Source organism: Temnothorax americanus, unplaced genomic scaffold (assembly GCF_048541705.1).
Source record: "Temnothorax americanus isolate GAGA-0224 unplaced genomic scaffold, ASM4854170v1 Scaffold16, whole genome shotgun sequence".
Lineage (NCBI taxonomy): Eukaryota > Metazoa > Arthropoda > Insecta > Hymenoptera > Formicidae > Temnothorax > Temnothorax americanus.
The window spans coordinates 790,563-807,500 of NW_027509297.1; the positions used below are offsets into that span (position 1 = coordinate 790,563).

Below are 16,938 nucleotides of genomic sequence, written 5' to 3' on the forward strand. Positions count from 1 at the left end.
CATCAACATTAACAATCGAGTTGTAGGCTCTAAAGGGAAAAAAGCGTAATCGTTTCCTTTATATATTGTGGTATTTTATCAAAATTGTAAAATTAATCCATTCTAGAAATAAGAACGATCCATTATCACATGATTGTATTGTTATCATTATTTCCGATATATTTAGAAAGTTTATTCACGTTCCGGTTATTTAATCTTAATAAATTAACTTTATGGAAATGTATTAATATATAGAAATACCATATACGTATAAATGGAGATTTTTTACGGCATAATAGTGAGTTTTAAATGTAATTACATTACAACATATATATTGCATTAGTATAGTTATGACAGCTTACTAATTTAGAGTTCTTGATCCAAATAAGTCATCACAACGTAATTCACAACGTAATCTTCATGGTGCTTTTACCAAGCATGGTACACAAATCACAGTTTTGGACGATTACAATCGACGATTACAATAATAATTTTTATAGTTAATCTCATACGATGTTATAGCACACATTATTGCAGTACGCGCACCGCAAGGGAAGTACTGTAACGTTCCGAGTGTCGAATAGAAATGAAGAGACGTCGGAAACGCGTGAAAGCGAAATTGCAATTGCGCTTGCGCCGATCGAACGTAAAAGAGAAATACGCGGAGAAAAAAAATAATTTGGTTCATCACGTAAGTAATAACGTTCGCCCAGGGGTTATTATAGATACAGACACTAGCGAAATATATGCCAAAGCTATAATTTGCGTGACTATAGTAAGCTATCGTAATTTTCCAAGAGATCAGAACCAGAACCTGAGTAACATGCATGTTAAAAACCTTAAATGATAGCATCAAAATAATTCTTTGTGTGTCATTTGTACTTGAGAGCATTAAATAAAACAAACGGGTTTAAATTGTACGCCATTAATTAAGGTAAATGTACCAATGCCGGGACACTTATGAGCTTTGTCTGGACACCTTTATCATTTCAGTTTTTAAATAAGTATGTACGCGAATTAAAATCAAAGTTAAAAATATAATACAAGACAAGCGTGGTTATCGATGACCGACATTCAACGTGTCAATGTGTATTAAAGAAGAATACATCTGCATCAATATAACTTTCAATTACGACTTGCAATTGCACACTGTGCTATTAGACACATAAAGTTGCGCACCGTTCAATTGGACGCAACACATATTTCTGCATAATTTGAAACATAGATACTCACGTATACACGCACGCACGTATAATATACATGTATATTAGAAGACCTTTTTGAAACTTTTGCAAATTTATTACCCAATTATGTTTTTAAATCAACGTCTGTTAAATTGGACACAGTGCAGTTGTGCAACCGTTTGTTTGCGCGCAGTTTGTTTGCGCACAGTTTCTTTGCCAACCCACATTGTTCACCTAAATATGAAACAATGCAAATACGGTCCACCACACACCGCTCGGTGCTCACAGTGCGAAACGAGGCCTATTATTGTACGGTTCCACATGGTATCACTTTCCGCGAAGCGAGATCCACCCCACACCGCCCGATGCTTATAGCGCCCCGGCGTGCATTCTCCCGTATCCAAATAAACGGCGTGCATTGTTTTGTGTCCAGATGAACGACGTGGGTTGGCAAAGAACATGTGTGGTGCGAACTGCGCGCAAACGAACTGTATACGCAACTGCAATGCGTGTAAATGTGTTTTAAATTATGCAAAAATAAGTGTAGTGTCCCAAAAAAATGTGTACAATTGAACGGCGCGCAAGTGAATTAGCTTATCAATTATATTACAGTGCAATAATACATTAAATCAGCAGTTGTGACAGCTTACTAAGATTTACAGTGCGGATGTAAATCAAAATAAGTCTTCATAGTATTAATATTCATATTATTATATTATCATATTATCATATTCATATTATTAATAACATAATCTTCTCACAATGCTCGCAAAGCATGACGTCATATTTCTACTAGTTAATAGATTTCGAGTTTGGAATGATGATGACATGCCGGCACACACATAACGCAAGAAGAGTACTGCAACGTCTCGCGTCTCGAATAGAAATGAAGGGACGCGAAAGGTATGAAAACGCAACTTTACAATTGCGCTTGCGTCGATCGAACGGGGAGAGAAATATGCATATACTGAGAAAACAGATAATCGGTTCACGCAAGTAATAATATTTACCCGATGAGGGTTATAGATACGAACACTAGCCAAATATATGTATTTATGCAAAGCTATAATTTGATGTATGATTATTTTAAGCTATAAGTATTCTATCGTAATTTTGCGCGAGTTCAATAGTTTATTTGAATATTACATAAAAGTAACAAATTATAAACTGCAATCAAACATACCGAACGTACGAGATAACTCGTGGAAAAAAATTCGACACAAACGCGTTATGACACTAGCACTGAAATGGCAAGATTGTCCTGTGAACGCTTACTATAAAAATAATCGAATTTTATTACTATGTGTCGGCTTATGGCCGTATCAAAAGTCTATCTCCAGATATATAGCAATAACATTAACGACGATAATACATGTATCGAGCGTAATATTTCAGGTACGATAATTATTTCTGAAATTTCTCATTAATTTAATTTGTATAATTTTTAACGTAAAAATTAATAGAAGGAAGTACACATACATTAAAAAATATTAATGAATATTTACCTTCATAAAAAGGAAAATATTTTATTTTTATATTTACAAACCGCAAATTATAATAAGAAATTATAACATGTGATTATAATATTTAAATGAAAATTTCTTATTTGTATTCAATTTTGAATACCTTCTTCGAAGCTATTCTAACCGAAAGAATTATCGATAACGCATTAGCGTAAGAGTAGAAATGATTTGAGTGGAAAATATCACTTTTAGTTAACGACTTTCATCACAACAGAATATAATATAGACATTCTTCTACATGTTCTCGCGTATAGTGTCCCATGGCTAGCCTATACATTAAAATATAATGTTCTCTGTTTAAACATAAAACGGGTAAGAGCATATTCAATATCAAATGCAGATACTTGTAGAGAAACTTATAGGGAAAGTAAATGATAATTATCAATCTTATTTGAGACAATTTCGAGAAGAGACAGCAAATAACCATTATATTATGACCACAGATGCAAGCCCTTATGGAACAAATTCTTTGTGATTGGAATGAGTTAAATGATGACGCGCAAGAAATTGAAATAATAAAAGAATACGCAGATATCGGAAGATTCATTACATTGATTACAATATGTAAGCAATATCTTGAATCATTCTTTTGCCTACTCTAGATTCAATTATTACGTCGATTCAGACTTTAATCGTTCAATTACAGTATTCATCTATGTATCTATTTTTTTCTGCATTCTGACACAATTTCTATCGAACTTTCTTCCGGACATCACATCCAGTAGAAATGAATCACGTCCACGACAACTTCCGATCCTAGTAGAATGTTTTATAGATCAGCAAAAGTATTTTTTTCCAATTTTGTTGCTAGTATGTCTTGTTGTCCTGTGCGGTCTAACCACAGTGGCAGCTACCGAAACACTTAATATGTCATACACACATCATGCGTGCGGTTTATTTGAAATAGCCAGGTAAAGCAAAGCTCGGAGCTACAAGAAATAAACTGATTGATTTTAACGACGTTTGCAAACATGTTGCAGTTACGTTATCAATTTCAGCTGTCGCATAGAACAAGCATTGCTCAAAAATACGGTAGAAGGTATTGCATCTTCTACCGAAAGAAATTCGATGATATGTCAAGGGATAATCAACGGCTTTAATATGTACAAAAAAGCAATCGAGTTCGTAATTGTCATGTGTATGATTAGAAGTTTTCTTTATTCTATAGCACGATTTGTCTTCGAATCCAAAAATTTATATAGCTTACGAAATGTTAAGGTCGATTTTAGAGGTAAGAAGGTCTGGTTACTTATTTTACTTACGATAAAAAAAGGAAAATTGCAAATTGTAACACATTTTGTAGAGATGGGAGAAACGGAGCCCACATACAAACATCATACACGTATGGTATGTCAAGTTCTCATTTTTTAGCAGTTCGATATTTACAAGAATAAGTAGCCTAACAGATGAGACAATAAAAAGAGATTTCTACGTAGATGACCTATTATAACGAGAACGGATACAGTAAACACACTCGAACTTGTACAAATTATTGCCATCTGCAATGTCTTCATGTAACCAGACCTCTTACCTCTAAAATCCTTAATACGGCCTTAATACGAGATTTATACGAAAAAAATCCTATAAATCATTAACATGTATAACTGACCGTATTATATAGTTATTTACAATCTTTAATGTGAATATATTTTCTCTACGCGTATACTTGAGATTTATTATTATTTAAGGTTTATCGAAATATTAAAAAGAAGTTATACATGGGCGTATTCAGTCCTATTGCCTCTAGGAGTACTATCGCTGAGTATTAATCTTTATCGCGTGAGTAATTATTTATATATATACATATATATATAATATATATCATATCATGTGTATAATAATTAACATATTTTGATCGGAAGTAGTAGCTATTGGCATAGTATCTGTATTATATCTATATTGTATCCGAACATACAATTGTTATACCATTTCTCCCCTTCAAAAACGAATTAGTTTTATTTATGTGCTACAGTTTTCTCGATTGATAATATCCAAAGAATATTATGAGATAATCGTCAGTTTTCTCTTCATCGTTGGCCACTTTTGGTACATGTTTTTCTGTAACTACTTGGGACAGAAAGTGATCGATCATAGCAGTGATGTTTTTCACAGAATGTGAGTATTATACATTTATCTTTAATTGATCACATCAAAACAATCCTGGAATAGACAAGATAATAGGGGAGGGATTTGCTTTGTTATCTATAGATCTATTTGTTTTATTTACACTTACGTGAAGATATTATATGCAAGGAGTACGCGCGCGCGAATGCTCTATATCGCGCGACAAATAAAGGGCTGAAGAAAAATAAATCTCCAACGTTATCGAAACTTTCAGTTGTAATTCTCAATAACAATATTTTAGATACAACGCGCAATGGTATCTAGCTCCGTTGAGAGCGCAGAAGTTATTGATGCTTATGATGCAAAGGAGCATGCGACATTGCACTCTCGTCATTGATGGGTTATTCATTCCGTCATTCGAGGGATTTGCCACGGTAAAATTTCTCATAATGGTCATTTATCAAACATTTTTGCTTTAAATTTGGTACAATTTAATTTATGTTTTAGCTTGCAAGCACGTCAATTTCATACTTTACGGTAATTTTTTCTCTGTTTTAATTATCCGCATAAAATAGAAGCATCAAAGCTTAAAATTTCACGACGCAAGTATTATAGTTCTAGTACATTTATACCATACGTTTTACATAAAAATATAATAGTGCAGATGTAATTATAGTTTGCTTTAAAGTGTTTGTATTGTAAAATAGCATGGAAATATAATGTAGTATTATTTTAACTTTTTGATTGCTCTTCAATAAAGTATAATACAATTATCGCCGCATTTTTCGTTATATTTACAATGACATCACAAAGACATCAGAAAGTTTTTCTATTATTACAAAGAAGATGATTCTATAGTGACAGAACATGAACACGAAAGCTTTTGTCGAGAAAATGAAGAAAATTGTGTATATTATTATACACAATAATCATCTCATCATAACATATCTTAATCAGATACCTGCGTACGCACGATCGTCGCATGTTGCATCGGTGCAAAATCTGTATTCCTCCCAAAATAAACTGATAATCGATTATGTGAGATCGCAGTTTGCTCGATCTGATGATAACTAAGTAGGTATCACAAAATAATAACATCTCTTCTGTTTGTTCTCAGTTATTTTGATATACCTGTTCTTCTGGAATTATTTGAGATAGGAGATGATCGATTATATAGCAACGGTCCTTCATGAAACGAATAATTAACACGTTGAAAGCCGATCCTAATTCGCTTATGTCTCTGATGACGCCGGAGTGAAATTTTCATGATTAAATTCATATCTCGATACAATATTATATAATGTAATTGAATTTTGCTAAATTAGGTACCAAGTTTAATACATTTGTTACTTTAGATTATTATTTCAATATTAATTATATTTGAAGAATTACAAATATTATTTTTTATGAGTTTGACGTATTTTTAAGTTTGGTAGCACCAATGAGCGTCGGTCACTGTTAACTGACAATTGAGCTTTCAACGGCGCGACGCCGAGACGGTTATTAATGACCGACACAGCATTCAACGTGTTAAAGTGTTTTAAAGAAAAGTAAATGTGCATCAAAACTTGCATTAAAACTTTCAATTTCGACCATTTAATATGACCGTAAAAATTATTAGATATAAAGTACATTCATATAAGGCTCCACTGAGAATGCCAAAATCACCGTTGCTTGTAATAAAATTATTAAGTAACATTTCAAAATTATGATTGGTGGCTTATTCATTCCATTATTAGAAAGATTCTTCATGGTAAAATCTCGACACTAATCATAAAACATTTATCAAACATTTTTAATATTTATTTAATTAATAGAATTAATATATTATATATATATATATATATATATATATATATATAAATGCAGATTTTTCATGGCATAGGTAGTTTTAAGCCTAATTATATCACAGTGCAACTAAATAATACATTAAGTCAATATTTATGACAGCTAGCTTATTGAGATTTAGGGCCAGTTTCACCAATGTCGATTAACTGTAACCTTCGATTAAACTCACTCTTCATCTCTTTCTAACTGTCTCCCTTAGAAACAGATGAAGAGTAAGTTTAATCGAAGGTTACAGTTAATCGACGTTGGTGAAACTGGCCTTTAGAGTTCAGATATAATTCAAAATAAAATTCTTTACAGTATTAGTAACATAATCTTCACAATGCTTATTGCCAAGTAAGACGCACATTGAAATTCCAACGATTATAACCGCACAGTGACCTTCCTAGTTAATGGATTTCTAATTTGTGGAATAACGTTAATGTGCTGGCACACACATGTCACATGCGGCAAGAGAAGTACCGCAACGTCGCGCGTCTCGAATAGAAATGAAGAGACGCGAGAGACATGAATGCGCGACTTTACCATTGCGCTTGCGTCGATCGAACGCTTGAGAAAAATGCACATGGCTGAAAATACAGATAATCGGTTCACGCAAGTAACAATGTTTACCCGAGGGTTACAGATACGAACACTAGCCAAATAATAGATGTATCCAAAGCTATATAATATGTATGATTATTTTAATCTATAAGTATTCTATCGTAATTTTGTGCCAGTTCAATAGTTTATTTGAATATATAAAAGTAGCAAATTATAAACTACAATCAAACATACCGAACCTACGAGGTAACTCGTGAAGAGAAATTCAGCACAAACGCGTTATGACACTAGCACTGAGATGGCAAGAATGCCCTGTGAACACTTATTATACAATTAATCGAATTTTATTACTATGTGTCGGCTTATGGCCGTGTCAAAAGTCTACTTTCAGATATATCGCAATAACATTAATGACGATAATACTTGCATCGTCCGTAATATTTCAGGTATGATAATTATTCTTTTTCAATCTCTCATTAATTTTTTTTTGTATACTCCTTAATTTAAAAATTAATAAAACAAAATGAACTTAGAGGCATTAATACATAATCACTCTCATTAAAAAGATAATATTCTGTTTTTATTGCAAACGTTAAATTATAACAACAAATTATAACAAATGTGGTAATATTTAAACAAAATTTCTATTTTGATAAATTTTTCGAAACAATTCTAACCGATTTTAGAGGAAAGAATTATCGATAACGTTAATGTAAGAATAGAAATAATTTGCGTGGTAATTATTACTTTTAGCTAACGACTTTCATCACAAGAGAATGTAACACAGACGTTTTTCTACATGTTCTCACGTACAGCATCCCATGGTTGGCCTATACGTTAAAATATAATGTTCTCTGCTTAAACGCAAAACGGGTAAGAACGTTCGATATCAAACACAACTAGTTATAGAAAAACTTTTAGGAAAAGTATATGACTGTTATCAATATCATATGAAATATTTTTGAAAATTAAATAATCATTATCCTATAAAAACAGATGCGAAACCTTATGGAACGAATGCTTTGTGATTGGAATGAATTAAACAACGTGCAAGAAATTGAAATATTAAAAGAATACGCAGATATCGGAAGATTCATCACATTGATTACAATATGTAAGTAATATCTTGCATCAGTTTTTGTATACTGTAGATTCGATTACTTCGATTCGGACTTTAATCGTTCAATTACAGTGTTCATCTACGGATCCGTTTTTTGCTTCATTCTGATACTATTTCTATCGAACTTTCTTCTGGACATCACATCCAGTAAAAATGAATCGCGTCCACGACAACTTCCGGTCCTAATAGAATGTTTTATAGATCAGCAAAAATATTTTTTTCTAATTTTGTTGGCAGCATGTTTCGCTGTCGTGTGTAGTATAACCACGGTGGTAGCCTCCGAGACACTTAATATGTCATACACGCATCATGCATGTGGTTTATTTGAAATAGCCAGGTAAAGCAAAGTTCAGGGCTTTAAGAAATGAATCGATTGATTTTACAGACATTTGCAAACATGTTGCAGTTATATTATCAATTTTAGCTGTCGTATAGAACAAGCATTGCTCAAAAATACTGTACAAGGTATTGCATCTTCTACCGAAAGAAATTCGATATTATATCAAGGGATAATCAACGGCTTTAATATGTACAAAAGAGCAATCGAGTTCGTAATTTTTATGTTTATGATTACAATTTTTTTATTCTATAATACGATTTATCTTCGAATCTTTTAATTTTTCAATAAATGAGGAGGGTGCACAAGGCCGGTTTTTGACTCCCTTTGAATTTTATTCTAAAATATCAGAAAACATTTTATTTTTGTAAGAACTATTGAAATCAAATAACTTTAGCCTAAACGTATGTATTTTGACGTTTGTTTATTTTATAACTCTAATTAATCCCATTTTTACCATCAACGCTTCTATGTCACCTATATACATATCTTTTCCTTACATTTGTGTGTGTGTTGTGTTACATTTGGGTGTGTAAAATAAAAATTAAATATTTCGTAAACTTTAGTATCAACATTCTTGTAGCACAATTTTTCTAAAATAAAAATTCGTCAAAATACGTATGTTTAGTCTAAAATCATCTGATTTTAATAGTTCTTGCAAGAATAAAACGTTTCTGATATTTTAGAATGAAATTCAGAGGGGGCCAAAAACCGGCCGTTTGAATCTTTTTCCTTTATGTAACTTATGAGATTTTATGCGAGAAGTCGTATAAATCATTAGCATATATGTAATTGACAATATAGTTATTTACAGTCAATTACGTAAGTATATTTTCTCTAATGATGCGTATTAAATATTTGTTATTTAAGGTTTATCGAAATGTTAAAAAGATGTCATAACTGGGCCTATTCATTACTGTTGCCCTTAGTGGTACTATCTCTGAGCATTAATCTTTATCGCGTGAGTAATTATTAATATACATATCATGTCATACAATAATTAACATATTTTGACCGGAAGTATTATCTACTGACATGATATCTGTTTATATCTGTATTGTATCCGTAAATACAACTGTTATACTATTTCTCCCTTCTTCGAAAACAAATTAGTTTGATTTACGTGCTTCAGTTTTCTCGATTGATAGCATCCAAGGAATATTCCGAGCTGATCATTAGTTTTATATACATCCTTGGCCATTTTTGGTACATGTTTTTCTATAACTACTTGGGACAGAAAGTGATCGATCATAGCAGTGATGTTTTTCACAGAATGTGAGTATTGCATCCATTTATTTTTAATTGATTACAATCCTATATAGAAGTTCCTTTGTTATCTATTTAATTTACTTATACTTATATCAGGATATTATATATGCAAGGAAAATGAATGGGTTATATCACTCGATAAATAAAGGGTTAAAGAAAAATAAATCTCTAACATTATCGAAACTTTCAGTTATATAATTCTCTGATAACAATATTTTAGATACAACGTGCAATGGTATCTAGCTCCGTTAAAAGCGCAGAAGTTATTGATGCTTGTGATGCAAAGGAGCATGCGACATTGCATAATCGTCATTGACGGCTTATTCATTCCGTCGTTCGAGGGATTTGCCACGGTAAATTTCGCGGCACTTATAATAATCCTTTATCGAACAGTTTTCCTTTAGATTTTCTATAATTTATATTTCAGCTTACAAGCACGTCAATTTCATACTTTGCGGTTATTCTTTCCCTTTTTTGATTATCCACAAAAAATTAAAAATTGAAGCTTAAAATTCTACGATGCAAGTAGTTTTCTAGTATATGTACATCATACCTGTTATATAGAGATATAATAATACAAATGCAATTTATCTACTAAATTGTTTTTACTACTGTATATAAAATAAACTAGAAAAATATAATGTTGGTTTAGCGATATCACTCTTCAAACACATTTTGATTGCTTTTCCGTAGGATATGATATAATTAACATTTTTTTTCCATTATATTCACAGTAACAATACGAATATAAGTTTTTCTATTATTACAAGGAAGATGACTAACGCGATCACTTCACGCGGAAATAAGAAAATGAAGGCATGTGACTTTGGCGACAGAACACGAATGTAAAGCGCCTGCGTCGAAAAAAAAATGGAGAAAATTGTGTATATTATCACCCCCATCATGTTGCACTGCCAGCAAGAATGGATTATTTATCTACAATTCACTAAACTGTTTATTCCTTTCATTATTCTGTATACATATGCATGACATAATGCTCTTTTTTTATATTTCTGATAGCAGCTACGCTATTCTTTTCGCGAAAATTGCATTTAAACTATCTATCGTTCTCAGCGTTTTGTAAAAGAAAATATTACACAATACTTATAGACATTAGTAGACACGAGAATCTCTATATAAGTTATATCGGCGGAACAGTATCTCGAGTATCGTACAGACATGGACTTTGCTGGAAGTCGTTACTATAGAATCAATCAAATACTATTAACTTGCCTTGGACTATGGCCATATTATACGCAACGCACGAAATACGTCTATTGCATATTTGTGTTTCTCCTTCTTTTATCAAGTATATTTTTTCAGGTTTGTCGTCGATCAGATGAATCCGGGTTCGATATTTGTTTACAGCTAGTTGTTTATTCTTATTGTTTTCGTAATTTTAAATTGTTTTGTGATTAATAATTTGTTATGATATATAATGTATTATTTTTGACTTTATTATTTGTCAGTAATCTTTTTCGATCGGTTTTAAAAGTACGACATAAATTAATTTGAGACTTCATATATTATTATTACTTTTACAATATTTCATATTAATTTCAATGTCAAGATTTTAAAACTTAGTATTTACATCAGATATAAATATCATATTAGATTAGCACATAAATTATCGTCATATGTATAGCACACAAATATTTCTACTAATTCTTTGGATGAATACTACGCATATAATTCTAGTTATCATCGTTTATCACTAATAAGTACAGCGTAGATCTTCTTTTAAATGGTTTCTCGACCACCGGACTTTCAATATATGTGACACTTAAGTATTTTACTACGTATATTAATGGCAGTAAAGTAAGTTTACGGACAGTATGATCGATTTCTATAAACGCGATCAAATCGTATAAAGTACATCCTGAAAAATCAAAAGCAGCTTCTTCTCGTGTATGTATAGTTAAGATACATCTGGATTATCAGTGTCTTGTTTTAGTTGAAAGAGCTTATGGAACAAGTGCGGCATGATTGGAATTCTCTAAAAGAGGAAGAGGAACTTAAAATAATACACAATCGCGCTAATGTCGGAAGATCCTGTATAATCGCTTTGTTAAGTGAGTAATAGAATTGACATGCAAAACATTTTGAATCATAGTACGATCACCGGATAAAAATTAAAATTGGAATTAGAATATGATTGTTGCAGTATGGATGTACTCAACGTTCTTTCTCCTTGCTTTAATGCTTATTTCACCAAATATTCTTAATATCGTGATGCCGTTAAACGAATCGCGGCAATCGTGGCAGCTTCCTACCACAATGGAATTTTTTATCGATCGGGAGAAATACATCGAATTATTAACATTGTACTTGTTCGTGGCAGCTTTTATCGGTCTTAGCACGATGATAAGCAAAGAAATGTTCTTGCTAATGTATGTGCAACACACATGTGCAATGTTTCAAATCACTAGGTAATGCACTCTTAAATACTAATAAAGGAACTATAAACATGTTGTTTCGATATCATGACATAATTGCATTTTAGTTATCGAATCGAACGTACTGTAAACAAAAGCCATGCGAAATCGTTAATCTCTGCAGAAAAATTCAATAGTCATAAAAGCATCGTGGAGGCTATCGATAGTCATCAAAACGCTATCAAGTTGGTATTGCAATTTATAAGATTCCTTCAGGAATAATTCTCAAGAGTGTAAAAAATTTTATACGACACGAAACTATTTTATATTCTAAAACTGTTCTACTAATCTGTTTTTATACTACTTTTCTATACTTTTATATAATATAGTGCATATGTTATGGATATTTGTTTACGAGTAAACAACTTTTTTCTAAGAATTCAAATTCGTATTACTATGTGATAATTCTGAGGTAATCTTTTTCTTCGCCAGTAATAATTAACAAAGAAAGAGAGAAGATGGTTTAATTCGATCCAACTAGCCATTTATTAATACAATATTCAAATACTCAACGTTTCGACCATGGTTTGTGGTCCTTATGAAGTGTGAACTAAGTTATAGATTTACAATGAGGTTATTCTATGGAACCTCTTAATTCCCTCGGTGCTCTTTGTACATCGGGACCAATCACGAAACCGCACTGAGTTCTTTGAGACAACATCACCGTTACAGAAGCAGTAACAAACAGCCATTATGGCTGTCAATTAGGATTGAACGTTTCTCTCTGTACTCCATGTACATCGGGACGATATGCGATGATCTTTGAGACAATGGTGCCATTGCAAGAAGCTTTTTAACCTCGAGGACATACTGAATATGAATGCAATATGAAAATCCGTAATTTGAATTATTTTTGTTATATTATCAGTTTTTATAATTATAAGAGGTTTCATAGAACAACCTTGTTGTAAATCTATAACTTAATTTGATAAGGATCACTCGATAAGGACCACACCATGGTCGAAGACTAGTTGGATCGAAACGTTGTGTATTTGAATATTATATTAATAAGTGGCCGGTTGAATCGAATTAAACCATCTCCTTGTGTGATAATTGTTCAAGGTTCGTCGATTCCCTCAAATCCACTTTCTCAGTTACTCATTTATTTGCGATTCCTATCGGCGTTGTATCGTTAAGCATCAATCTATATCTTGTGAGTTTGTAAACCTTCTAGTTATACCATTAACATCGTATAACGATTTTTGAAAAGTTGCAAGTTCCGTAGTTTTGCGAGAGCATCATGGCGGAAGATATTGGCAGTACGAGCATGTGGTTCTTATACGTAGCCACTCATTTTGGCTACATGTTTTTTTGTAATTACATTGGTCAGTTAGTAATAGATCATAGCGACGATATATTTAAGAAAATGTGAGTGTAGAAAAAATGCGAGATTTTTCAGTTAAATATATACCTATCCAAAGTTTGTGTAATCGCGCATAATGGATTAATATTAATATGGATTAATATATGACATCACAGATGCAACACTCGATGGTACGCGGCTCCATTGAACACGCAAAAATGTCTCATGATGATAACGCACCGAAGTATGAAGACTTCCACATTGATGGTTTGCCTTGGCCTGTTCTTGCCGTCTTTGGAAGGTTTCACTACGGTAAAACGATGAGCAACTTACGTAGGAAATCTTACAAATTTTATATTTTTATATGCCTTATTGCAGCTCGTCAGCTCGTCGTTATCATACTTTATGGTAATTTATTCTGTGCGCCGATAGCAATCACAGGATATAAGATAGTAATAATCAACCATTGTGATTGGTAAACACTTTTACGAAGGAAAATAATGTTAGATAAGAAGTAACATTTCTAAACTGTCAGGAACTTGGAATCTATTGTATATCCGTTTATACTCAAACATCCTGATATTAAACTAAATGCGAGCTAATATATTTCTCTAAATAATTAAAATAAACTCTTAATGTTGAATAATCTATACGACTTGATTTATCTTATCCGCTCGCAATGAAAGCAAAATCTTAAGCAAAAGTCAGTTAAAGCGCAAAAATAAAATATATACATTTTAGTACACAACACATAGACTGACTATACCGCGATTACATGGAAGATTATGTAGTTTTCAAATGCATTTTACAATGTGCAAAATTATGCACGTTTATGCATTGTGACAACATATAACGCGATTAACCGTCTCGATTGCTTTAGTTTGTGAAGTTCTATATTGTAAATCCTGATTTTAATCTTGATAAGCGTAGATGGTTGAGCAGACTCCTTTGACATCGTGTGTTGCAACGCGATATGTCTTATCTAAACTGCGAATGTAATGTCTCTATTCCACGAATAGCTTCTAACTGGGAACACTATCGGCATCGCTTATAAGTACGAAGAACGCATGCAACTCGTCGCGCACAAATCTCCTCGAGCGTACCAAGGCAGAAATTAGCGCGTCCCGCATCGTATTTCACAGCTGTCGGCTAGTAGTCGACTACTTTGTCTAATAACACATTTAATTCGCACAATTCTGATTCGAGCGTAATAAAGAGCTCCATTTTTTATGCGTTCTCATTTCACTTGAAACCCATTTGCATACATTCGCGCGTAAATTCGAATTAAGACTTAAAAGTTAAAAATAACATTGAAAAATCAAATATTACTTTTTGTACATAATATATGTAAAGTATTGTAAAGTATATGTAAAAAGTCAGCTCATAAAAATTGTTATTAATTACAACTGGGTTTATGATAAACATCGCGTTTAATATTAAAAAGCAGTCGTATATATAATGGTAAAATATGAAGAAATATAAACATAAATATATATATATATATATATATATATATATTTGTACTCTAAAAAACATAAAAATATGTCTTCATCTATTATCTTTTATTTAGCCTTCTTTCTCGCAAATGTCGAATAATCTATATGAATAATGGAGGAAAGGTCATCTCTCTTTCGATCTCCGTAACTCTCCCCTTCGAGAGATCTACGATCTTTTAGTGCATTCTCCACTGGTCTCGTTAAATACGCTCTCTTCCACCGAAAACCTCTTTCGTCTTACCCTCGGTGTAACAAATGTGCGGTAGTACTGTGAAGAATAGAACTGTCGGACGTGGAGCGTATACATAATGCGTTAAGATCCTCCTCAGTTTAGTGTTCGATAGGGATATTAGCTAATGATTTTTTAATTGTGAACTATTATAAAAAAAATTGTACAATTGCAGTTACATTAATGAAGAGAATTTTTAACTTGAGTTTTTTTAGCTACTCGAATTTCTTGCCATTTTGTTGATTCATTTTACCGTTTGACACGTTAGAGAAGGAAAACGGAAAGGAGATCCCAAAAGGGGGTTGTTGTTACTTCGAAAGTCATCCCCTCGTCAACATGGCGATGCAACGCGCGGCATTATCGCATGGGTATAACACTTTTTCTTCCCCGCGGCAGTTTCCTAAGATAAGCGAATCCCTTCCCTAGGAAAATTCCTTTGTTATACCTCACGTCGGCCAGTGCCTAGGAGGGCAAACTATCGTATACGGGGCTCCGACAAAAGTGGAGCGTGTATAAAGGCGTGTCGAAACTTGTTACTCGCGCGAGTGCTTTCGTGACTATCTGCCGAGCTGTGCAGTCTTGTACAAGTTGCCTTTACAAGTGGCGCAAAAGCATGCGAGAGCTTCTTGTAATCGAGTTTATAACGTGTCCCGCCTAATATAGCCGTGTAACAACGGCCGATGATTACGTTCAAGTTTTGTGAGTTCGTGAGAAAAACTCATAAAATGCCACGATTAAAACTCCGAGGATCTAATAACGAAGATATTAACAGTTCAGAAATATATTAAGAGTGCGAAGAAGATTATAGTTGTTACGATAATCTAATACTCTTTATAATTAGATAGCAATTATTATGTTCAGGATGAATTTAAAGGCTTTTTTAATCAAGCATAGTTATCTTCAAAAATCATAATATATACTTATAATAGTTAAAATTTTATCCAATTCAGTATTTTATATGATACAAATGAAATCAGAAAAAGTCAGAATAGAAAGAGCACAAAAAGATGAACAAATAAATGATACAGAACAAGATGATAAAATGAATGAATCAAAACAAGATAAAGATAATGAATGAGCAGAAATATATTTGGTCTCCTCTTTGTTTACGCACTCTTGTTACTCTCCGCAATGTAATTTCATCCTATGAAAGTCGCAGAACTTCTACAAGCGACGCGGTTGCAAGGCCAAACAGTGACCTATGCTTAAGGCCGCATGTTACATTTACGAGACTTTATGTTGCCAAACTTATGTGTCTCGTTTTAGTGAGTGTAAACGGAGTTACGGCGAAACCGCAACCAGTTCAACTATTGTCGGCTTTATTTTCGCTCGTCTCTTTAATTGCACGTCCGATATTTTGTTCCCGCGAATCGTTATATATGAGTTTTGTATATCATTTATATATATAAACTGTTTATAGTCTTTTTTTAAGGACGAATAAAATATTGCAATAAACTAACAATTTTCCTACGTTGGAGATTGCGATAAGTATTTTTGCAAAACCCATGTATCTTCCTACTTCCGTACTTTTTTCTAATTTTCGAGTGATCAATTTTGGCGCAGATAACGCCAAACAAACAAGTCTTAGGCTGCGTTCCAATATTCACT

At 32.7% G+C, this 16,938-nt stretch overlaps 2 protein-coding genes across 6 annotated transcripts; both read left to right on the forward strand.

The window, feature by feature from the left end:
- The first annotated feature begins 175 nt into the window (after positions 1-175).
- LOC143895447 (uncharacterized) lies at positions 176-6,466 on the forward strand. 3 transcript variants are annotated; one of them, XM_077402545.1, is made up of 9 exons: positions 176-2,558; positions 2,879-2,998; positions 3,130-3,250; positions 3,498-3,597; positions 3,685-3,807; positions 4,375-4,465; positions 4,659-4,801; positions 5,052-5,184; positions 5,258-6,466. In XM_077402545.1, the coding sequence occupies exons 1-9, from the start codon at positions 2,241-2,243 to the stop codon at positions 5,306-5,308; spliced, it is 1,200 nt and encodes a 399-aa protein (XP_077258671.1). In that variant the 5' UTR covers positions 176-2,240; the 3' UTR covers positions 5,309-6,466. The 3 variants fall into 3 exon arrangements, with proteins under 3 accessions (XP_077258671.1, XP_077258668.1, XP_077258670.1); XM_077402542.1 differs by having other exon boundaries at positions 3,333-3,597; positions 5,258-6,465; XM_077402544.1 differs by lacking the exon at positions 2,879-2,998 and having other exon boundaries at positions 178-2,558; positions 3,333-3,597; positions 5,258-6,465.
- A 398-nt stretch (positions 6,467-6,864) lies between these two features.
- On the forward strand, positions 6,865-14,897 carry LOC143895440 (uncharacterized). Of its 3 annotated transcripts, none has more exons than XM_077402526.1 (15): positions 6,865-7,587; positions 7,895-8,014; positions 8,138-8,255; positions 8,334-8,598; positions 8,668-8,808; positions 9,469-9,559; positions 9,731-9,873; positions 10,088-10,220; positions 11,822-11,939; positions 12,032-12,296; positions 12,371-12,487; positions 13,365-13,455; positions 13,528-13,670; positions 13,782-13,917; positions 13,984-14,897. In XM_077402526.1, the coding sequence occupies exons 1-15, from the start codon at positions 7,423-7,425 to the stop codon at positions 14,035-14,037; spliced, it is 2,100 nt and encodes a 699-aa protein (XP_077258652.1). In that variant the 5' UTR covers positions 6,865-7,422; the 3' UTR covers positions 14,038-14,897. The 3 variants fall into 3 exon arrangements, with proteins under 3 accessions (XP_077258652.1, XP_077258653.1, XP_077258654.1); XM_077402527.1 differs by having other exon boundaries at positions 6,868-7,587; positions 8,686-8,808; positions 13,984-14,895; XM_077402528.1 differs by lacking the exons at positions 13,782-13,917; positions 13,984-14,897 and having other exon boundaries at positions 6,868-7,587; positions 13,513-13,659.
- Positions 14,898-16,938: the final 2,041 nt, after the last annotated feature.